Below are 25,307 nucleotides of genomic sequence, written 5' to 3'. Positions count from 1 at the left end.
CAGTCATTCGGGGTCATCAGGGGTCATTAGTAAGTGGCCAACAATGGAAACCCTCTGGGTGAAGCCATTCCTCTCATCCAGTCTTCATTTTCGAAACTCCACACCAACACCACGGAAAACATCTTTCCAGCATCTACACTGTACAATCCTTTAAGATACTTGTACATTTCAAATGGGATCACCTGTCATTCTTCTAAACTCAAGAATATACACCTTATCTCCTCAAACTCTCTTCGAAAAATCTCACCTTCCCAAGAATCAGTTTAACCGTTCTTTCTTTAATATCAACTAGACATTGAAAGCTAAAAATACAAAGGCTGCTCTGGAAATAAAGACCGTTTCCCCAAAAAGGTTAATATCACTATAGATGCTCTCTGACCAACCAAATATCGCCAGTTTCTGCTCAAAGTGACTTCTTGGGAATTTTTGAAGTTTCTGTAGCAACGGTTGCAGTGAATTGAAGAGGTGAAGTGAGAGTTACTACCCTTGATGTCAAAGCAGTATTTGACAGAGTTTCACATAGTGGCTCGGTGATTAGCACTGCTGCCTCACAGTACCAGAGACCCAGGTTCAAATCCACCCTTGGGCAACTGTCTGTGGAGAGTTTGCACATTATCCCCATATCTGTGTGGGTTTAATCTGGGTGCTATGGTTTCATCCCACAGTCCCAAAGATATGCAGGTAAAGGGACTGGCCTGGCTAAATTGCCCATTGTGTCCAGGGATGCGCAGGTTCGGTGGATTAGGCATGGGAAATGCAGGGTCATAGGGATAGTGTAGGGGGTGGGTCTGTGTAGGAGGCTCCTCGGAGAGCCAGTGTGGACTCAATGAGCCAAATTTCCTACTTTCGCACCTATAGGAAAGCTGCTAACTTCTACATTTTGTGGACTCCTAATGTCCTTTTCACAACTCACTTTCCTACATATCTTTCTGCCAATAGCAAATTCAGCTACCGTAACTTTGTTTTCTTTATCCAAATTATTTGTATCAATTATAAAGATTTGAGACCCTAGGACCAACCCCAGTACCATGCCTGAAAAAGATCCACTTATTCCTGCTCTCTGACTAGCTAACTAGAAGCAACCTTATAACCATGTCAATATTTAGACTAGGGAGGTGTGTCTGGGTAGGATGCTCAGAGTGGACTCAATGGGCCAAATGGCCTGCTTCCATACTGTAGGGATTCTATGATTCAAGGAGACAGAACAAGACTGAAGTTAACGTGAACCCAGGAGGAATAAGTTTAAGTTTATCACAGTCATAACCATTAGAAAAGATGATAATTATGATTGTTAGAGGTCAGTCTCAGCCCACCAGATTAGTTATTCAGGGGAATGACTTTTCCTAAAGGTCTTCTGCTTCAATGACCACCTGTCAGTTGTACAATTATAACTGATGTTTGCTGATGTTGTGCAATGCTCAGTACCATATACAACTCCTCTGATATCGAAGCTGTTGTTACCTGCATGAAGCGGGATGTTAAGCAACATACAGGCTTCAAATAACATCTGTGCCAGGCAATGAAAGTTTCCAGTAAGAGAAAATCTAAAAGTTTCCTTGATGATCAGGTACATCATCACAAATACCTCACCACCAACATTATGGGGCAACTGAAAACTAATTGAACTGACCAAATAAACATGGAGGTGACGGGAGCAGGTTAGAGGTTGGATATTCTATTGGGAGCCCCTTACCTCCTGTCTCCCCAATCCTTTCCACCCAGTTCCAGGCACACAGCAAGCATGTACTGCAATACTTCCCACATTCTTGGACAAAATGTAGCTCGAAAAACACTCATGGAGCTTGACATCAAAGATGAAACGCTCACATCAACAGCACACCATCTATTACCTCCAACATTCACTTCTTTCACAACCAGAATAGTGCATAATTTCGATGCTATCTTGATAAAGTTGCCATAGTCCCACTGGGCCACAGGGCAGCTCCCTCATTAGAGAGAGTTGGTGGTGGTTTAAGCCGAGGGTCATTGTACCTAAAGAGGAGAATTTGAAAAGGGCATGATGACCTCACCTACTATGGGAATTGAACCCCACTGTTGGTGTCAGTCTGAATCACAAACCAGCTATCCAGACAACAGAGCTAACTGACCCCCGACACTGTCTACAAGATGCAGCGCAGCACAGCAAATCGCCAAGCTTACTTGAACAACCCCTCCACGGCTTTGTAGGAGAAAGCAGTAGGCATGTGGCAATACCAGCACTTGTAAATTCCCCTCCAAGTCTCAAACCTTCCTGACATGGAACTATATCGCCACACAATGGGTGCCCCTACAACATGCAGTCTGTTACATTTTGAGACAGAAGATCATTACCATCTTCTTAAAGGTGAGAATAAAATGTTGGTCACACGAGAAACGGTGAAATCACAAAGACATAAAATAGGGAAAAATAACTTATCCATAAAGTTAAATGTGCAAAAGCATCCATATGAAAGAGTAGAAAAATCAAACCCTTAAGGAAATACAAACTGATGCACACTTGATCAAAGGCATTCACAACAGTTCAACTATTGTGCAGAACTTCACAACTGCCCCTCAATTATCCATGAAATCATGAACCCACGGATGCATGCATGACCAATTTTGGCCAATTGCAGTCAGGTATCTAACAAAGTAATAAACTTCTCAGCCCAATTATCCACTTAACTACTTTCCAACACTGGGCCAGTAAGTCAAGAATATTCTCATAGGTTAAAACTCAGTGAAAATATATATGGAAATGACAAGTGCTCAGCACCAGCAAGACGACAAAGGAATGCTTTAGCCACAATACTCAATCAACATAAAAATCCATATCTTTATTCAAGAATCTAATACTGATGGAAATGTGGAATGTCAGTTTCCATATTCCAAGGATTTAATGCATTGCGTGTTGCAATACAATCTTACTATTTAACTATTTCAATAGTTAAGACATGACTATCTTAGCAGTACACGTGAGAGCATTTATAACCATCAGTGACAAAAAAGAGACGAGGATGTTTAATAGCCTACAAACCAACCTGACAACTGATTCTAACCCCATCAAAATAAAATTTATTGTTACTTAATAGCTTGAAACATCAAAATACTGTTGACCAGGAAGCCCAGCTAGCCAATGCATTATATAATAATGCTAGCATGATTACTGTACAAACATTGATATAATTATGGTCTAGGGTGCCATACTACAGTCCATATGTATTCTTTCAGGAATAGTGTGAAAGCTTGAGAATAGCTGTGATTTCAACCAAATACAGTAATGGTTCAGCTGAGGAAGGAAGTGGATTTTGCTACCATGAAACTATACATTCCCTTTTCTGAAGAGTCCAGACCAGAAACATCAGCTTTTCTGCTCCTCTGATGCTGCTTGGCCTGCTGTATTCATCCAGCTGTACACCTTGTTATCTCAGATTCTCCAGCATCGGCAGTTCCTACTATCTCTATACATTTAGATGTGTTTAGCTCTAGACAACCACAATTTAATAACAAGGTCGCTTAGGTTTTGGAATGCGCCACCATTGTGGTGGAATCATGTTCAATGCAGACACAAAAGTTGAAAGCGAAGTATGTGCAGAATTCTGGCAACAAGTGAATTAGTGATTAACAGAACTGTTGCAGAAAGGATCAGTTGTTACAAGTTTGGCGATTCCGAGATACTTTTCTCCAAATTTCTCTAGCTTTTCTACAAAGGATTTTGAGAAGCACCCTTTACTGTGGGAAAGAGAGGAGATCCAGTGCACAACGTTTGAGCCACAGGACAAATACCATCACCTATTTTCAAGATGACTGCTTACATATTGCAAATAATGAACATCTATACACAGGCAAAATTAGAAACATCTCAGTACTATCAGCAAATCTTCAAACAAGATGATATTAAATAGAAAAATCTATCAAATCTATGGACTTCTGTATAATTCCACACCAGTGCAGCATGAAATGACCCCATGATAACAGACAGCAATTATATCCCTATGTGTTTCATATAGTTTTTAATGCAAAGTGTAAGAGATGCAATAAAGGGTCAGAATTGGCTTTTATTCTCGTGACTAACTACTTGTCTTACTCCACGCTGCCTGCTCTGGTCAGAGTTAGGACAAATTGCATAAACTTTCTTTGAGATTAAATTGTTAAATCAATTGCAGAGGTATGTTTTCTCTCGATAACTGCTTTGAAGAGGACCTTTTGTCCAACTTTAATTTGAAGGAAATCCAAAACAATACCATTGGTACAACAGCAAGAATGTCAGAAAAGACAGGCAACAGCTTCATTTTTACACAGGCCATTCTCAAACAGCTGCAGGTCACGTTTATATCGTACCTTGATACAATGAAACATAAGCATTGCACAACACTGAGTCCCAGAATACAAGATATACAAAGTTATGTGCAATGTCTCGAATATATACCGGGAGGCAATGTCTGGTAGGATTTGAAAAGTACAATAAGAATTTAAAGTCACTGCTCAACCAGATAGAAGACTAGCAGAGTAAACAGAGGGCGTACCATAAGGGAAAGCACGTTTATCAAATTTAATTGGCATACTTTGAGGAATAATACACGCTGTGGATAAAGGGGAACCAGTATAGATGTACTGCGCTTATATTTCCAGAAGGCATTGCTCAGGTGCCACTAAGGTTTATTGGGGAAAATAAAACACTAAATTGTTCAAGGCTAGCATATTAGAGAGATGTCTGGCTAGCTAACAGAAAACAATAGGCATAAATAAGTTATTTTCTTGTAGGAATCAGTGCTAAGGCCTGAATTTGTTTTAAAAAAAGGAGGCTACAGATGGATATGGATAGGTTGAGAGTGGGCAAAGTCTTGGCAAATGGAGTAAAATCCAGGACAATGAAATTGTGCATTTGGCAAGGAGCATGAACAAAATGTCTGAATGGTGAGACTGCAGACCTGAGATGCAGAGGAATCTTGATGTCTTGCTACATATATCATAAAAGGTCAGTCAGTAGGTACAGCAGCAATTAGGAAAACTAATGGAACATTACCTGTTGGAAGGGGAAGTGAGAACAGAGCTTGTGTGTTAGTTATATAGGACTTTGGTGAGACCACATCTGGAGAATTGTGTACAGCATTGATCTTATCAAAGGGAGGATGTAACTACATTGGAAGTAGTTCAGAAAGGGTTGTCTACAATACTCAAAGATCAGAAAAGTCAAGCTTGAATCAGGAGTTTGAGAGAGCAAAGTGACCTGATTGAAATATACACAATGCTGAAAGGTCTTGACTAAGCTGATTTATAAAAAGGATGTTTCCTCCTGTAAGAGAAATTAGAACCCAGGAGTTACTATTTAAAATTAAGGTGTCAACCATTTAAAAGGCACAAAGGAGGAATGTACTTTTGACACCGTCCCTCAAAAAAGGTGTTAGATGAAGAGTCGTTGAAAATCCTTAATGCAACACAGTTAGATTCTTGAATATGCAACAGTGAAATACTATCATGGATAGACAAGAATGTGGTGTAATCAGATCAGCCATGATATTACTGAATGAAGCCAACTCAACAGGCACGTAGTCTACTTCTGTTCCCGATTCATATGCTCACATGTGGATACTTTTAGCAAACAAATTGGGCACAAAATGCAGTATGGTAAACAGATTCTTAGTATCAAAACCATAATTTCATTATAGCCAAGAAACAAAACAAAAAACTTTTAAACAACTGTAACATATATTCATATAGGAACAGAACAGATACCTGTGACTGCCGCAAGTGTTGAAGTTGCTGCCGCAGATCAAAAATATTTCTCCGTAAGTCAAACACATTGTTTTGAATTTGCTGCTGACATGAGGGAGAAGGTCGGACAACACTGGAAGAATCTAAAGTAATCCCAGAGCTCTTCAGTGCTGTTGCAGTTGCTGCACCTACAGTGAAGATTACTTTATTATTATTTATGAATCCTTTCTGGGAAAAGATCCAAGTACAGTTGTTAATGAGCACAAATTTGATTCATTAAAATGGTATAAAGCTGTCCAAAGGAACACAATCAATTAAATCCATGAAAACTTCCAATTTATAATTAATCAAATACAAAATGAATGAATGAATGAATGCATAAACATCCCTTTAAATGTTAGATGTCTCACACCAGGCTGCATAATTAAAATTACTCAGAGTTGAGTGTGACACTTAATAACGCAACCTATTAGAAGAGGATATTGCTTTATACCATGCATGGAATTACTCCCGATGACTTAAATAATTAGAACACAAATGCTACACTTGTAAGATATTTTGCAGTACCAATTGGAATTACTTCAACACATTAACATTGTGAACTAATTTTGTGTGTTCAACACACATATTGAAAGCTCGTATGTATCATCTAAGACTTGGAAATAATCAGCACTTTTTTTCTAAAACTTGCAAGATTTAACCATGTCTGATTTTGGAAACATCTAAAAATCATTATGGCCTTGTTATTCATTTTATGATTGAAGAATAATAACAGTTTTAAAGCAACAGCATCACAAACATTCTTCAATTACAATTTCACCATTATTTGATGGTAATTATTTCATAGGCCTGAATTTCAAACTAATCAAGGCAAAGGCAAAGCGAATGATAACAGGGACTGCAGATGCTGGATAATCCGAGATACCAAGTTGTAGAACTGGATGAACACAGCAGGCCAACCAGCTTCAGAGGAGCAAGAAGGCTGACGTTTCAGGCCCAGGCCCTTCTTCAGAAATGGGGGAGGGGGTTCTGAAATAAATACGGAGACAGGGGAGGCGGACAGAAGATGGATAAAGGGGAGACAGACAGGTCAAACAGGCAGGGATGGATCCAGTAAAGGAGAGTGTAGGTGGACACTCACCTTTACTGGCTCCATCCCCGCCTGTTTGACTTGTCTGTCTCCCCTCTATTCATCTTCTATCCGCCTCCCCTGTCTCCGTATTTATTTCAGAAGCCCCTTCCTCTCCCCCATTTCTGGAGGGGGGTCTGGGCCTGAAACGTCAGCATTCCTGCTCGGTCCGTGTTCATCCAGCTCTACACCATGGTAAGGCAAAGTCAGTGATCATTTTCTAATGGCTGCTAAGGCTCCCAAGCAAAATCAATTTGGCCAAAGTAACCCTTCGTGAGCCTGAGACCACAGCTCAAAACACCCATAACTCTAATATTAAATTAAATTTAGTCTCATTCTCAAATTTACAAGGATGCTGAAGCAGGAACTGGAAATGCAACCTTTACAACAGAACAGAATGAAACCGAGATAACAAAGTGTGGAGCTGGATAAACACAACAGGCCAAGCAGCTCCCATTATGTCTGGCAGCTTTTGTACTCCTAAGATGCTGCTTGGCTTGCTATGTTCGTCCAGCTTCACACTTTGTTATCTCCGATTCTCCAGCATCTACCATTCCCATTATCTCAATGAAACTGGACCTGGTTTATATGACCTCACACGATGACTTGATGGAAAGAATATGAGAGATATTCAAATGGGCTCTGACAAGGATAAGCAATGGCTTTATCTTTTAAAACACAGTCTTACCTACATAAAATGCAGCCCCTTTAAGCCTCCATTTTTCATTGCCTAACAGAGCTTACATACCTGCATTAATGACAAACGTTTCAAAGAGCCATACCCCAAAGTAATTGCTTGTCAGCAACTTAACAGGAGGCTGGTTACTCAAATGCAGTGGACGATAGTGGTCACTTACAAAGAATATATAGAAATATGCATGAAGATAGAGAAACTGACTTTTTTTTCCTCTATTACAGTAGCTTAGATCAAGAACAAATTAAACTTCTCCCTCCTACTAGCCAAAGTTCCTGCCTGCTTCAAGAAATACCACCATCACCCCAGTACCGAAGAGAGAGCATACAACATATGTTAATGACTACCACCATAATTATGAAGTGCTTCGAGAGACTGGTAATGGCCCATATCAACTCTAGTCTCCCAGCCTGTCTCAATCCCTTGCAATTTGCCTATCCATCTCCCTAGCCCTGCACTCAAGCCTGGACCATCTGAACAGGAGTCTGACATAGTTGTCCATTGACCACAGCTCTGTCTTCAACACCATTATCCCCTCCAAATTTATCTCAAAATTTCGAAACCTAGGTTTCGGCTCTGCCTTCTGCAACTGGATCCTCATTTTCCTGACCCATAGACTGCACAACTGTGTTGCCAAATTCCAAACAAGTGCAACCTACAAGTTTGCTGACCTCACCACTGTGGTGGGTTGGGTATCCAATGAGTCAGAATTCAGAAAGAAGTTAGAGGGCTTGGTGACATGGTGCAATGATAACAACCTCTCTCTCAACGTCAGCAAAACTAAAGAACTGATCATTGACTTCAGGAAGAAAGGAGTGGGACATACCCTCAACTAAATCAATGGAATGGATTGAGGGTTGACAGCATCAACTTCCTAGGAAGTTGATGCTAACAATCACCTTGTCCTGGACTTCCCACGTAGATGTGACGGTCAAGGCAGCACAACAACCCATCTTCTTACTCAGGCGGCTCAGGAAATTTGGCTTATCCAAAAGGACCCTCACCAACTTTCACAGATGTCCCATTGAAAGCATATTGTCTAGGTAGATAATGGCTTGGTTTGGCAAATGCTCTGCCAAGGACCATAAGAAACTACAGAAAATTGTGTGCACAGCCCAGACCATCACAGAAGCCAACCTCCAATCCATGGACTCTATTTTCACATCTGCTTGCTGCAGGAAGGCTGTCAACATCAAATACTTATCCCACTGCAGTAATGCACTCCAACAGCCTCTTCCGTCAGAGGAAAGATATAGAAGATTGAACACATGCACCAGCAGATTTAAGAAGAGCTTCTTCCCTACCATTAGATTGACAGGTGGACTCTCTAGCTTCAAATAATGCTGATCTTGCCGAATAAATACCCTGTGCAGTGTAACCTGTGTGCCTTCTACTGTCCAAGTTTATTTTACCACTCTATGATCTGTATGTCCTTGCTTACTATGATCTGCCTGTATTGTTTGCAAAAAACTTTTCACTGTACTTAGGTATGTGAAAAAAAATCAAAATCAATTAGAATTTCAGAAGGGATTTGATAGGGTAAATATATAAATAAGGCAAGATTAGGTGATGAAGATAGAAATACAAGATCATCATCTACAGAATGAAAGGGGAGTTCAGCAGGATTTTAGTTTACCTGTGCACATGGACATCTCATTAGGAACAATGGTGGAAGCAGATTGCACAGTGGCTTCTAAAAAAATGAAACTTGTGTCAAATTGTGTTAAGAAAGGGAAGTTGTACAGGACTAGGTTGATAGGCTCGTTCCTGGTGCTGACATGATTGGCCAAGTGATTTATCTCCAGTGCTGAACAATTCCATAATTATAATAAAAACAGATTATTCAACCCATTAGATCTGCACTTTAAAATCATATGTTCAACTTACTCTAGCATCAGTCATAAATGTAAATATGTTTCCTCAGGTTCCAATTCCAGGTGATTTGTAGTAATAACAGAAAAAAAATCTCAATACAAGACCCCATGGAATCTACATGTCATTTTCACCTCTATCTTATGACTTTTGCTCTCCACTTTATCTCCCTCTCTACGTGACCCTACATTAACTTCAAATCATCACCAGACTTGAACAAGTCTCTCATTTGGTGCATTAATAATTGGCATTTTGAAACTACACCACATTCACTACATTTTCCTCCCATATCCTCTGTTATTTCAACAACGATACCTGTCAAAAATAATGAGACATAACACACCTCGGCAAAACACTACTTAACCATACTTCTAGGCCAGAGTACTTGAACAACTCTTTCACATTGACAGAATGATCCAAATATTATGCCAGACTCTCTTGCTCCATCTTGGGAGCCATGGATCATGACATCGCACCATGATGTTATAGCTTAGTTTCTCACTTTTCCCATTTAAAACTGAAGTGTACAAGTAAACCTATATCAATGGATCTTAGTAACCAAAGGTAAAGGACATCGGAAAAGTTACAAATGTACATACAACTAGGTCAGCGTTCTCCCTTCAAATAAATCAGAACAAAGTGCCAAGTGCATTCAAATCTTGAACAAATATTTATTCTGGAATTAAAGCAGCAATACTGTCATCTCAAGCCAGAAAATCAAGAGAGTAATTTATGTTGAGTTTTATTAAATTTTCAGTGACTGCCACCTGCAAGTTTAAGAATTGTACTGCACTGTCAAGCAGGTTGAGTAAACTGTGACATGTGGGCTGATTTCAGTATCATGGAAATAACCTAGACATTGCCCTGGACAAATTCCAAGGGACTTCAATAAAAACTGAAGCCCAAATAAAAAATAAGAGTTTCACAAACAGTGCAAAAAGCATCTCTACACAACTTTGATTTTTCTTCCAAGAAACCTTGGAGATGGCCTATTTCTAGGATTGGAAATGTTGCAGAGATACTTGACACTGTTTAGGGGTATATTATCGAAGGGTATGAGGACAAAATGAGAATAAGATACTGAATCAAGTGATTAGCCATGGTAAGATTGAAATTGAACTAAAAGGCCTACTCAGTCTGCTATTTTCTAGAGTTCTACATTTTTGACGTGTGTATATATTTTCTGTTAAGTGACCAAATCTTTTTCTCCAGTTTGTTGGCACCAACTGGAAGAAGATACCTAACCTGCAAGTAATGATTAAGTATCCTAGATAGGGTAGTGATGAACCACTTTCTTGGACTGCTCGGAAACCCACAAAACTGCCTTTTTTTGGGTTTTGGAAACGGTTCCAGAATTTTGACCCAATAACAGTGAAGGAATGATGATACAGATCAAAGTCAGGATGGTGTGGCCTTGGAGGGGAACTTGCAAGAGATGATATGCCCATGAGTCATTTATCCATGCTTGCGTGGTAAAGTTTGCAGTTTGGATGGCTCTACGAAGGTTTATTGACTTATTTGATGATTCAGAACAAATTTCAAAAGATATTCCAAAGGTGGTTTTTGGCCTGAAATTCTAACAATATTTCTCCCTTCCCAGATCCTATTGAGTATTTCTGACATTTTCAGTTATTAATTTTTATTTGATCATGTTCATCTTCTGCATTAAAATTACTGTCAGCGAAAAATCTTAACCAGTCCAGTTTCTTTTGGGTGTACAATGTGGGAAAGCAGAACAATACATTTATTATCACTGACAAATACCTATACAACATTGCAAAAGTTTTTGAAAGCAATACAGTTTTAGCTATTGGAGAATGAAGGAAAAGAAATACCTTGCGGCTCAGAGCTGCAGCTAAGTGATGTAGCTTTTATCTTCTCACTGAAACAAGAGGGATATAAATTGACATGCCAGTTTTATTATATATCAACATATAATTGTCACAATTCTTTAAAAGAAGTGGAAATCACTATATACACTGCAAAATGTACAAAACTGCTCCATTCTCTTACCCAGGAACTTCTTTGGCATTATTACCCCCTTTGAAAAGTGCAGACTGAACAAGACCGGTCAGACTAGCAATCTGCTTCTCCATAGCCTTCATTCGCTCCCTAAAAAGAAGAACCATAATTCAGTTGAGTACTAACTATACAATAGTTAAGGGGGTACAACAAAGCCCATTTAACAGTAGAGACTATGAAAGACCTATCCCACAAGTACTGAAAACACAAACTTATTACTTTCATGCTCTGAGCATGCATTTGGAATTTACATCACATCAATTCTGAGTAAGTACTAGTTAAAATAGTTAGTCTTATTTTAAGATGAAGGTTCAGACTGATGTGATGCCCTAACAGATAAAACTCAATGTTCAGATTTTTAACAAAACAGAACTTGTGAAATATAGGAAACCAAGTCGACCACATTTATTATTATTCACTTATTTGCAGGTTGACGGTGTCTCTTGTTAAGCCAGCATTTATTGCCCTTCCCTAATTGTGCAGAGGGCAGTTAAAAGATACCTGCAATTCTAGTATCACATGTAGGACAGACCAGCTAAGGATGACAGCTTCCTTCCTAAACGGCATTACTGAACAGATGGGTTTGTCTGATAAACAATGGTTTCTTGGTCATCTTTTAGACTCTTAATTCCAGATTTTTATTGAATTCAAGTTCCACCAATTGCCGAGGAGGGATTCAAATACAGCTCCCTGGGTTAATTGTCCAGTGATATTACAACTAGGCCATCACCTCCAATATCTCTAGCAGCTTGAAGTTAGCAGCATTTCACTTTTGAGTGCTGGTATTAGCGCCAATCACTACGACAGTTAATGGTTGGAGCAAAAACAGTTCTACACGTCTCAGAGATATTAGGAACCGCAGGTGCTGGAGTCAGAGATAACACAGTGTGGAGTGGGAGGAACACAGTAGACCAGGCAGCCTTCAGAAAAATGTGAAGAGAGGTCCCAACCCAAAACGTCAACTTCCCTGCTTCTCGGATGCTGCCAGGCCTGCTGTGTTTCTCCAGCTCCACCCTGTGTTATCTAGAGTTCTACAAATCTAACTGGTTGATAAAAACACTGAGTTTGTAACTGTTGAAAGAAGCAACTTACACTATTCACCAAGTACACATGGCAGTCAGCTCATTACATAAATACATCAGCAGCAAAAATTGGCAAAAACACACAAGGTAACTGGATTTGGCAAGGTATTACCTACATGATTGGCAACAGGAAGAAGAAAAAAGACTGATTGCCTTTTACTGCTCAATATTTAAATTTAAGTCTCTATACAGGTGATACTTTAAAAAAATGATAGTTGCAAAAAAGTACTGAGTCTCATTCCAATGACAATTAGGATGATGGAGATGGGTTATTTATAAGAAAATTCAACCACATCTTGAAAATAATAGATATGTCATACTTCTGAAATAATCACATAAATCAAGTTTCTCTCAGGAAAATCCAATCATATGAAAACGGCCCACCTGTAGGACATTGGTCCGATGGGTTATATGTTTTTATAATAGAATTTGACAATTTGGCTTGTCAAGATTGATTTTAACTTTGGGCAGTGACCTTAATGCCTATGAGAGACAAAAACAAAAAGTGGTGGTTTTGTTCAAGAATCAAAGATAATGGACAAAGCCACAGACTTTATAGTCATTTACTACGATAAATGTTAGGAATAATAAAGCAGGAACATACATTCTCATATCAGGTGGACATGTTTATAGACTGCTTGGTTAAAATCTTGGAACTTCCTCTAATGACATTGTGGGTGTACCTAAACGAAATGAATTGAAGTTGTTCAAGTCAGCAACTCACCACCACCTACTCAAGGGCAATGAGATGAGCATGAATGCTGTCCCAGCCAGAGATACCGACATTCCATAAATAAATTTAAAGAATCAAATTTTCAAAGAGCAGAAAAATCAAACTTTCCAACCAGTTACTTTTACCAAATAACCAAGAATCAATATTTTTTATAATTTTGTTTTTATTTATTCATGGGATGTTGGCATCACTGGCTAGGCCAGCATTTATTGCCCAGAGGCAATTAAGTCTAAACCTCAGCCGTGGGTCTGGAATCACATACTTACCCAACCTCGTAAAGAAGGTATTTTCTCCCCCTTGGTCCAGGAACTCCCCACCTATGTCCGTGACACCACCCACACCCTTCAACTCCTCCAGAACTTCCAATTCCCTGGTTCCCACACCTCATTTTCACCATGGACATCCAGTCCCTATACACCTGCATTCCTCATGCAGATGGCCTTAAGGCCCTCCGCGTCTTCCTGTCCCGCAGGCCCAACCAGTCCCCCTCCACCGACACCCTCATCCACCTAGCTGAACTCGTCCTCACCCTCAACTTCTCTTTCAATTCCTCCCACTTCCTACAGACAAAGGGGGTGGCCATGGGTACCTGCATGGGCCCAAGCTATGCCTGCCTCTTTGTAGGTTACGTGGAACAGTCTCCCTTCCGCACCTACACAGGCCCCAAACCCCACCTCTTCCTCCATTACATTGATGACTGTATCGGCACCGCCTCTTGCTCCCAGGAGGAGCTCGAACAGTTCATCCACTTCACCAACACCTTCCACCCCAACCTCAAGTTCACCTGGACCATCTCCAGCACATCCCTCACCTTCCTGGGACCTCTCTGTCTCCATCTCAGGCAACCAGCTAGAAACTGATGTCCACTTCAAGCCCACTGACTCCCACAGCTACCTAGAATACACCTCCTCCCACCACCCCCCTGCAAAAATTCCATACTCTATTCCCAATTCCTTCGCCTCCACCGCATCTGCTCCCAGGATGAGGCATTCCACTCCCGCAAATCCCAGATGGCCGCGTTCAAGGACCGCAACATCCGCCCCGTAGCGGTTGAGAATACCCTCGCCCGTGTCTCCCGCAACACATCCCTCACACCCCGCCCCCCACCATAACCGTCCTAAGAGAATCCCCCTCATCCTCACATACCACCCCACCAACCTCCGGATACAACGCATCATCCTCCGACACTTCCGCCATCTACAATTCGACCCCACCACCCAAGACATTTTTCCATCCCCTCCCCTGTCAGCTTTCCGGAGAGACCACTCTCTCCGTGACTCCCTTGTTCACTCCACACTGCCCTCCAACCCCACCACACCCGGCACCTTCCCCTGCAACTGCAGGAAGCGCTACACTTGCCCCCACACCTCCTCCCTCGCCCCCATCCCAGGACCCAAGATGACTTTCCATATTAAGCAGATGTTCACCTCCACATCTGCCAAAGTAGTATACTGTATCCACTGTACCTGGTGTGGCTTCCTTTACATTGGGGAAACCAAGTGGAGGCTTGGGGACTGCTTTGCAGAACACCTCCGCTCGGTTCACAATAAACAACTGCACCTCCCAGTCGCAAACCATTTTAACTCCCCCTCCCATTTTTTAGATGACATGTCCATCATGGGCCTCCTGCAGTGCCACAATGGTGCCACCCAAAGGTTGCAGGAACAGCAACTCATATTCCACTTGGGAACCCTGCAGCCCAGTGGTATCAATGTGGACTTCACCAGCTTCAAAATCTCCCCTCCCCCCACTGCATCACAAAACCAGCCCAGCTCATCCCCGCCTCCCTAACCTTTTCTTCCTCTCACCTATCCCCTCCTCCCATCTCAAGCCGCACCTCCACTTCCCATCTACCAACCTCATCCCGCCTCCTTGAACTGTCCGTCCTCCCCGGACTGACCTATCCCCTCCCCAATCCGTCTTTGGTCCGCCTCCCCCTCTCTCCCTATTTATTTCAGAACCCTCTCCCCATCCCTCTCTCTGATGAAGGGTCTAGGCCCGAAACGTCAGCTTTTGTGCTCCTGAGATGCTGCTTGGCCTGCTGTGTTCATCCAGCTTCACACTTTGTATTCTTGGATTCTCCAGCATCTGCAGTTCCCATTATCTCTGGTAAAGAAGGTAGTTTCCTTCCTTAACATCATGCGTGAAACAGATGGGTTTTGCTGGTGACCAACAATGGTGCCAAAGTCATCATTCGACTCTTAATTCCTTCACTTCTTTGTTGAACACAATTTCACCATCCACCATGGTGGGATTCAAACCCAGGTCCCTTGAACATTACAAAAAACAAATTGCTGGAGAAACTAAGGTCTGTGGGCAGGAAACAAAGTGGACTTTGAGTCAAGTGATGCTTCTTCAGAAGAAAACCCTTTCCACATCATCTGGAGTGCGAGACGAAATGTTTTGGCAAAAATGTGCCTTTTTCATTATAACTCATTTTCTATAACTGACTGCTAACTACATTGTGGGGGCCTGATCTAAATATTTTAATGTCCCTCATTGAATCCATAAAAACAACATCCAGGTAGCAGGTCTCAATTTTTTTTGCATACTAAACACTTTAACCTAACTCTCTCCTGTTTTTTATGGGTGGGTTAAACTCAAGGACTTTGTGTCTGAATTACAATGTACATCACATACAATGGTCACGCAATTACTAATTAAGATCCTTTATTGCTCACCAGACTGTGATCTATGCAGAGTAACACCCTAACTGATCATTACCGCGTTCTCAGGTTGTCCAAGTATATCATGGATTATCAGGAACATTTAGCTCAAGGAAGTAAAGTTGCTCCCAAAAGCAAAAGATCAAGACAAAAGTAAAGTACTAAACAAAATGCAATATGAGAACCAAGGCACACCAATTGTTTTAATGCATCTATGATTGCACTGCAGAAAAAGTAAAACCTGCCTAGCTCCTCGTGTGTTTTGACTCACTATTGTGCTGGCTTCAAGATGAAGGAAAAGTTATCAACTAAACAATTCTCTGGGTATGAGCAAGTTACTGCAGAGGCTGGAATGTGAACTGAAAACAACAAATGCAGGAGATCACAGCAGGTGCAGCAGCATCGAGCGAGAGCCCCCTGAAACGTTAGCGTGCTGTCTCTCCATGGGTGCCACCTGACCTGTTGTGATCTCCAGCATTCGGTCATAATCCTTTCGGTATCACTGGTATTCTGACAACCCAGAATACCAAAGGTAAATGCACAACGAGTAATTGTACAGAATATGGACTCTCTTCCATGATTCACTGTACTAATATATGCATTCTGTTAGCAAAGCTCAATTTCTCAAATCACTTTCATCAAACAAGATAAAAGCTGAGAGAGAATCAAACTGTTAATGCAAAAAGGGAGAAGCTCAAGCCTTTTACAACTGGAAGTAGAGTGTGTCAAATTTATCAAAGAAAGGAAATTTGGTCTTCAAATGGGAATGAAGAGTAGTCATACATCCAGTACATTCTTTTTGAAAATGCTGGTGGGTAGTTGGGAGGTTTGGGCTACACTACAAATATCAACAGTTCTATTCCACAAATGCCAGGCGGTACAGTCTAGAATGCACAGTACGCCTGTTCAGTGATTCTCTGCATTTTTTCCAAGTTTGGTGGAGGAGCAGTTAACTAGATCCCACCATTGGACTACACCGATGCAGCAAAAGGGGAGATGGCAGTGGAATGATATATGGCACTAGGCTACTAATTTAAGGACCATGGGAATTGCTCTGGAAACATGTGTTCAAATCCCACAGCAGTTGTTGGATTTAAAATTCAAATTATGACAATCTGGAGTTGAAAATATAGTCCTAATGTCAACGACCGTGAAATTACTGTAAAGAACCTGCCTGTGGTGTTGCGGTACTGACCCTCTGAGTCTGGAGTCCTAGGTTAAAGTCTCACCCAATAAGTAGTATATTACAACATCTCCGATTAGGGTGATTAAAACAAAATCGAACCAAAATTGGCTTTTGTGAAAACCCAACAACTTAACATCCATAAGAAGGAAGAAAAAACTGCTCAATATACTCAAAATGGAATTGCAATGTGGTTGACTATTTTACGTTTAGCGGTCTTCTGCAATGGCCTAGCGAGTCACTTAATTCAACAGCAATTAGGAATTGACAACAAACACTGGCCTTACCATCAACATCCACATTCCATGCAAAAACAGAAGAAAGAAATGAAAACCTGATGCAACCCAGCCTGCTGATCTCACTAAGGGCTTGCGTTATTCACCTTTACAATACTAAAAATATTTCCACATTCTTTAACCAGAACATCTGAATTGGGACCACAGTGAGATTGCTGGTAAAAGGCGGCAATCTTTTGGCACCATTGATCCCAACCATTAGAAAATGTAAAAGGTCACGAAACATTCCACACTGTAGAGGTTCTGTTCTATTGAACGCCAACTGCGTGGTGTGCAAAGGAAGTTGCATGTTTGTGCCCTGGTCTTTAGCAAGTTATTTCATTTATTCTACAGCAACGGTGAGCACACGAGCAATGGACTTGGTATCCCTGAACTGTTGAATAAACAAAAGGTAGGTAGGTAGGTTCGAGGAGGAATCAAATTGTGTTTCTGCTTGCTTGATATCTAATGACTCTTGCTGGAATGCATTGGTCTGTTACCCATCTACGTACGGGATTAGTTCACTGATCCAACTACTGGGAAAACTTGAAGATCAGGTTCAATGAAGCTTACAGCCTATCAAATCCAGTGACTATATAATTTAAACAATTTATCAGTTGAGCACTTGCATGCAAATCTCCACATGATTATTGAAGATGAATTCAAGCATCCTTAACCAAGAATCTGAAACATTACTAAAATAAAGTCTTATCAAGCCACAAGCTCATCATTTATGTTGATGCATATTTTATACTTCATTCTCTTCTGAGTACGTAATAGATATCTCAATTTATTTTAGTTTTGAAGATGCAGTTATGGATTTTCATATGGAAAAGTTTATAGCACACAAATCCATTAGGTAGTTGAAGCAACGTTCATAGGACATTAATACTGGCTGGATTGTCACTTATGGTTAATGGGTTGTTAAATGGCTCTCTTTTAGTGGTTATTAATCTCTTGAGCTATTTTTGTGCATACTTAAAAATTTGCCATCACTATTATTTCTTTCAGACTTCAGAGAAGTACAAGTTTTTATGAACCTGCACTTTTGCAGTACCAGCACTTAAATCTCAGTCAACAGAGACTTCCACTAGGCCTGAGTATCTTCTTCCTGGTATGATACCAAGATACGGAAAAAAAAATGAAAAAGTAATTTATTAGTTTGGTACATTGCACTCCATCCACTAAGTGCATGGTTGCATTTGGAGACGTTACTGCTTTATTTGCCGCATTCCATGAGGATAAGTGTGAACTTTTCTGCTAAAGTTAAATAAAGATGCTAAACTCTGGCAAATAGTTACAACTCTAGTGCACTGATCCTCACAGCCACTGTCTCAACTACAGTAATCTGATTTAAAGTTCCACTGCTGCATGCAGTTTTGATTTAACAGTTTTTTTTTCCCCCCAGGTCCCACATCCCTGATCCAGATCGCATTCCCTCTCGTAACATGTGTCCCTTCCAGGCTGTGTGCGCATCAGGAATGATAGCAAGGTCAGGCCCCATGATTAGAAGGCCATGTGATTCAATTATGTATTCAAGGAACTTTGTTCTCGAATAAGTATTTTCTGCAGGGAAGAAGCCTACCTCTTTGATTCGCCCTTCTTCACTGAAGCGGATTTGGCTTTAGGTTGCACACAGATGAAACAAATTTGCTTTCCTTGTCTCAGTGCTTGCTTGAGTGATAAATAACAGTACTTGTTTGCAGCAGGTGAACCACAGGAATCATTTAAAAGTAAGTGAGACAGCATGAAAGACAGAGGAGCTATTTCAAAGCCCTAAATCCACAATTGATTTAGTGTTGCAATTCCTTTTGAACAGAAGCCAGAAATGCCCAGTGAACCAGCTGCTTCACAGATAGCTAGGAAAACCATTATCCTCTCAGTTTTAAAATATCTTGAAGGAGAAAAATGAAGAGTCAATACAGCAGCACCACCACTAACACCAACACACCCCATGAAAGTAAAAACAATCCCTGGTAATGTTGACAAAAATCAAGAATTGTGCAAACCGTTACACCTTTTAAATGCTGGCAGGGTGAATTGCTGAGATGCAAGAACAATACCATGTCAAGATTCTTGGATTTCTGCATCAAAAGATCAAAATGAGTGGCAATTCTTTTCAGTTTGTTGGTTATCCGAGAGAAAGTTCATTTGAAGAGAGCCCATTGAAGGTGGTGGTTACACAATAAATAATTTTTCCAATGTTAATGACACAGCTGGTCTTGGGAAAGGCATTTTGCAGAGAGAATGTACATTTGACAAGAGAAGGATTAGATCATAAGACAGAGAAGCACTAAAGGCCATTCAGCCCATCAGGTCTGATCTACCATTCAATGAAATCATGCCTGATCTGATTATCCTCACCTCTACTTTCCTGCTTTCACACCACACACCCCCCACCCCCACCGCCCATTACCCTCGATTCCTTGGCTGATTAAATATATTTAAGCCTGAAAATACAAATTATTTTAGGGGCATAGCGCATCAGCCCTCTGTAGTAGAGAATTCCACCAATCCACCATCGTTTGAGAACAAAAGTCTCTAATTTGGTCATAAACGTTCGATCTCTTACTGAGATTATGCTCGCTGAATCTACATTCTCCCACAAAGGGAAATAACTGTTTTGCAACTTACATGATTCTTAAGAGACTTAACAGGGTCACCTCTCATTCTTATAAACTCTAATGAGTACACGCCCAAACTACTAAACTTCTTTGGAGTGGCACAGTGGTTGTCACATTGGCCTCACAGCACCAAGGACCCAGGTTCACTTCCAGCCTCAGGCGACTGCCTGTGTGGAGTTTGTACATTCTCCCCATGTCTGTGTGGGTTTCCTCCAACCGTCCAAAGATGTGCAGGCTAGGTGGATTGGCCATGCTAAATTGCCTGTAGTGTCCAGGGATATTTAGGTTAGGTGGGTTAGACATGGGAAATTAGGGGAACGGGTCTGGGCTGGATGGTCTTTGGAGGGGCAGTGTGGACTTGTTGGGCCGAACGGCCTGTTTCCACACTGCAGGGATTCTATGATTCCCTTCACGTGAGAGTCTGCCCATACCTTGCAACAACCCAGTGATGTTTCTCTGGACTTCCTCTTGTGCAAAGCACCAGGATTTAAAGCTTCCAAATAATGCCTGACTGTTCCAAATGGTGGGGGTGTGCTGGAGATTTGAAATTTAATCTTTTGTGCTGCACAAGTCCAAGGCACCACAGGCATTGAGAGGTTACTGCAAGGAGCATTTGTGCAATCATCTGGCACTTCAGTAAGAACACACTCTCAGGAATGGCTCTCTTTCTGGAGGGAACATTGTGCTGAAGAAAACTTTGTCTTTAATATATTGCTTCTGTTGGACAATTGCACAAGTCATCCCAACAGTCTTGAAAACATTAAAATCTAAATTTCCTTCCATCCAACATGGCTTAACTCTCAAAAAAAAAAACACCCAAAGAACTGCAGATGCTGTAAATCAGGAACAAAAACAGAACTTGCTGGGAAAGCTCAGGAGATCTGGCAGCATCTGAGAAGAAAAGTACCAGAATTAATGTTTTGGATCTGGTCACCCTTCTTCAAAACTGATGGAAGCTGTGAAAACATTGGCTTAAATGCAGAAATTAGACAGGGGGATGGAGTAGGGAGTGAAAAAAATAAGACAGGGCCTGGACAGAGAAGAACAGTTGGATAGACAAAGGAATTGATAACAATGTGGCTGGGAGGGTAAGTATTATTAATGGTGACCATTAGTGACTAACAATAGGTGGTGTGTAATGGGTATGCTACATGATAACAAGGCCTGGTGTTTGGGGTCAGGGGGCGGGGGGCGAGGTGGTGGACATGGGGTGTTTAGGCCATAAATTTATTGAACTCAACATGGAGTCCAGAGGGCTGCAGGGTCCCCAAGCGGAAATTGAGGTGGTGTTCTTCCAGCTTGTGCTGAGCTTCACTGGAACATTGTAGCAAGCCAGGAGATGGATGTTGACTTAAGTCCTAATTGACACAGTTCACAGGGAACAATAGCAACAAGCAAAGTCTAATATCTTCGCTGTACCATCTCCCATCTCATGAACAGTGAGAATGCAGTCAAGAAATTTTGGCTTGGTAACAACATCCATAAGGATATTGCCAATTTCACTGATTCTCAAGATTAAGTCACATCAATGTGAATAAATGGCATGTGATGGAGATTGTGATTAGAGAGAGTATGTCAGTGGTCAAGAGAAATCTCATGATGCAGTCGCACTGCCCCCAGTCTGCGCTGTGCTGCCCCCCCAACCCTCAAGAGGATAGCCAGATGTAGATTAAATAGGGGACAGGAAGAAAAAATTATTGAAGATTCACTGAAGGTTTTTTCTCTCCTGACTCAGTGGCTTATGGGATCACCAGAACAGTGGGCAAATTGTTACCCCATTCCAAACCATGGCACCATGAGACTGGCAAACAAGTAACAATCACTTCATGAAAGAAATAAATTAAATAAAAATTGTTTTGATCAGCACTTTTGTCCATTAAAAGTGGTTGATTTCAAACCACCCAAGCTCTACACAATGTGATCTAGTCTTCTGGCTTTCAAAGTAATTACACATCACAAAGCTTCACTGCACATTGATTCGGATAAAGATTCTTCGTACTTATTCATTCCTTCTGATCTGGAAGATGAAGGTGGAATGCTATTGCCTAACAATCTGGTGGTGATCAGATGTGGTACACATAACCAGCCACACAATCTACAATAAAAAGTTCCAATCTTGGCTTAATCAAGGTTTGATACAAAAAAAAACACATGTTGGATAAGAGATAATGTGAACTGCAGATGCTGGAGAGTCCGGAGATAACAAAAAAGTGTGGAGCTGGACGAACACAGCAGGCCAAGCAGCATCTCACGAGCAGAAAAGCTTGAGATGCTGCTTGGCCTGCTGTGTTCATCCAGCTCCACACTTTGTTATCTCACACGTTGGATAAGGCTGAAGATGACAGGAACTATAATGGACTTTTAGGTGAGTGGAATTACACTGTCATTTGGGTCTGCTAGGCGCTAAAACTGCAGGAAATCAGAAACTACTATTTCTACCAAATTAGGCATACATTTGGACAAAACATTCAGGATTGTTCACATGCCCGGATTATTCAGAGTAAGGCATACATTTGGCAGAGACACTGGGGTATCAAGCAGCCCAAAAAAAAACCGACTGTTCAGCAGAACTTCGAAGACTAACACGGCAAATACCATCCTATGTCAGGATGCACAGTAAAGACGTCAAGCAGAGTTTCAGCCTGGCCAGCTGCCTACTCTCCCGAGTAACAACATCCGGGGTTAGTTATAGAAATCAGGATGGTGAAAGATGGTGGTTGAGCTATCTCTAATAGTTAAAAAATTGTGTTATCTGTTTAGGTAAAATTTGTTTAAATAAATTGTGTTTTATAGAGCTGTATCTTGGTGTATGTACATATTGTTCTCCCTCAGACGGAAAACAATAAACAACCATGGAGTTTCATTTGCATTTTACACTCAACAAGCAATTAAAAAAAGTATTTGTGAATCTGTATTCCTAGATCCATTTGCCTTCCATCCTAATTAGAAACTTAAACAGCGAGACAGCCTTCTTTTCTTGCCACTGAAATGTATTATCTCACACTTGTCAACATTGAAATTCATTTGCCCATTCTGAACACAAATATATTGCTTTTTGTTTCAGTTTTCCTCAATATGTCCCTCTAATTTGGTGTCATTCACAAATTTTAAAATTATATTTCTGAAGCCCAAATACAAATCACCCTCAGTGCTACTACTACTTGCTGGTTTGAGGAACTAACCTAAACCAATTTTTTTGTAACCAGTTTGCCAACTATTCTGACACCCAAGTTTTTCACCTCAGTTATATTAAGGTCAACTCAATGCCGAACATTGCACAGACTAGTGATGGCAGTGACTTCTGAATTCAATAAGGTTGGCAAAACATGCACAATACTAACAGATTTACTTGGACTTAGATTGCAGTAGTAAAGGGAAACTAACTTAATTGGTTTTGTTCATTTATTATTTCACTATATAGCTGAAAACATTAAGTTTGCTTAATCACAGCATGCATCAGCTTGAGCTGTTTATGTCCAATCACTTCTGTCCCCCTTACCTGGTTTCTGGGTCATTTGGTGTTGCAGAAGTGCTGCCATACCCAGGCATTTGATTGTCAGCTGAAAATGGGACTACATCCGAAACGGAGGGCGAGGAAGTAGCACTGCGTGCCTTGATGGCTGCGGTTTCCATTGCTATAGATGTCCCAGAATCCTTCCTAATGGAGGTCCGTACAGAAGAGGACCTATCAAGGTGAACAGGATGGCTCATGTGGGAACTCTGCCCATGAATATCCATGATTCGCATTTCACTGATCTTCTGTGGAGAAGGTGGTGGTGTTTTGGAGACAACTGATGGAATATAGCTGTCAGAATATTTTCTTGGCTTTATTCTGTATAGCGACTGCTCTGTCATGTCAGCCTGCACACTGGTGCCTGGGAATGCATTGCTAGATCTCAATGAAGGGCGATGATATAGGATATGGTCTGGCACATCCCCAGGAATTCCGGTGCTGGATGAAGCAATGCTCATTCGCCCATCAAGATACATATAAGGATCAGCATACAGACCTTCATTTCGGAAAAGGGCAACATTTTTACCACTTAAATCTTCATCCGGTTTTACATCTCTTCTTTCCAAGATGGCACTTGGGCTGGGGGATATGGACCTTGATGGTGGCATATTGGACAGCCTGTCCCTGGGGACAGTGGCACTGCCTGGCATAGGTATAGTTCTCCCTCCATTATATGGAATCCGAGATGGAGATGGTGGCATTGATTGAGTTATTGGTGGTGAACTCGGTGGTCCATGGGTAAGGGATCCATGGTGTCGAAAGGATGGAGGGGCATCTTTTGTGTGGACCATCTCCCTCTGCATCTGAAATAAAACAATACACATAATTGAGCTTGAAGTAAGTTTTTTCTCCCCCCCCCCCCCATTCTACGGCTGAGAGATTTCATTGAAAAGAAGAGAGATAGGTGTTGAAGCATTGTCTGACATCTATTCTTGTATTATGCAGTAAGAATAGATGCAGATTCTAAGCCTGCTCATATTTCAGCTTGAGCTGCAACAAGCAGATGCAACATTTACCAATAGCCACTCAAAACAATGTGAGAAAATTAGTAAAACACGATATCATGAAATCTTTGAAGTTACAAAAAGTATCAGAAACACAAGTAATCATTTACGAACAGGCTGTGTGCCTCAACCATTGGAGAAGACGTTGCGCATGGTGGAACATAAAAGGCCATTAAAAACAAAATCCATCTTCCTTGTATTCGCAGCCACCCAGTGCCAAATCTTCCCAGCCTCAAGTCTTTTTGTTCTGATTCTTTTTCATCAAATTCTATTCAATGAGATGTTACGATGAGATTGGGGATGTTACTGAACAAAGATCTAGGAGTACAGGTTCATAGTCCCTTGAAAGTGGAGTCACAAGTAGACAGGGTGGTGAAGACAGCTTTCAGCCTGCTGGCATTCAACAGTCAGAGCTCTGAGTACAGGAGTTGGGATATCTTGTTGCAGGTGTACAGAATGCTGCTGAGGCCACATTTGGAGTGCTACATGCAGTTCTGGTCAGCTTACTATAGTACCAATGCTTCCCTGTGAATCTGCAGGGAAGAAAAACGCACCAACACCACCTTCCTTGACCAGGCCAGCATTCAGGCACTAGCCATCTTTGCTTGGCTACGATGGGCTGGACCTGTTGTCTGCATGACTGACACAAGTCTCCCCAAGCAGATGCTTTACTCCCAGCTTCAAAACTGCAGGTGAGTCCCAAGTGGTTAGAGGAAGTGCTACAGTGATACCCTCAAGGCCTCACTGGCAAAGTGGACCATTCCCACTGATGAGGAGGAACATCTAGGGAGGTATCGAGCACCTTTAGACCTGGT

The 25,307-nt window shown here is 41.2% G+C and overlaps 1 protein-coding gene across 16 annotated transcripts in view; it reads right to left on the bottom strand.

The window, feature by feature from the left end:
- The window catches only part of LOC125462689 (sickle tail protein-like), a 614,365-nt gene that overhangs the window by 68,167 nt on the left and 520,891 nt on the right, over positions 1 to 25,307 (bottom strand). For 15 of the 16 annotated variants that reach the window (XM_048552953.2, XM_048553021.2, XM_048552929.2 and 12 more), the window contains 5 exons: positions 23,474 to 24,291; positions 11,403 to 11,501; positions 11,225 to 11,271; positions 9,154 to 9,210; positions 5,716 to 5,882 (listed from right to left, as the gene is read on the bottom strand). In XM_048552953.2, the coding sequence (XP_048408910.1) occupies positions 5,716 to 5,882; positions 9,154 to 9,210; positions 11,225 to 11,271; positions 11,403 to 11,501; positions 23,474 to 24,291 (1,188 nt within the window). The remainder of the gene's footprint in view (positions 1 to 5,715; positions 5,883 to 9,153; positions 9,211 to 11,224; positions 11,272 to 11,402; positions 11,502 to 23,473; positions 24,292 to 25,307) is intronic. The other variant, XM_048552961.2, reaches the window with a different exon arrangement.

Source organism: Stegostoma tigrinum, chromosome 2 (genome assembly GCF_030684315.1).
Source record: "Stegostoma tigrinum isolate sSteTig4 chromosome 2, sSteTig4.hap1, whole genome shotgun sequence".
Classification (NCBI taxonomy): domain Eukaryota; kingdom Metazoa; phylum Chordata; class Chondrichthyes; order Orectolobiformes; family Stegostomatidae; genus Stegostoma; species Stegostoma tigrinum.
This window is presented reverse-complemented; position numbering and strand designations above follow the sequence as displayed.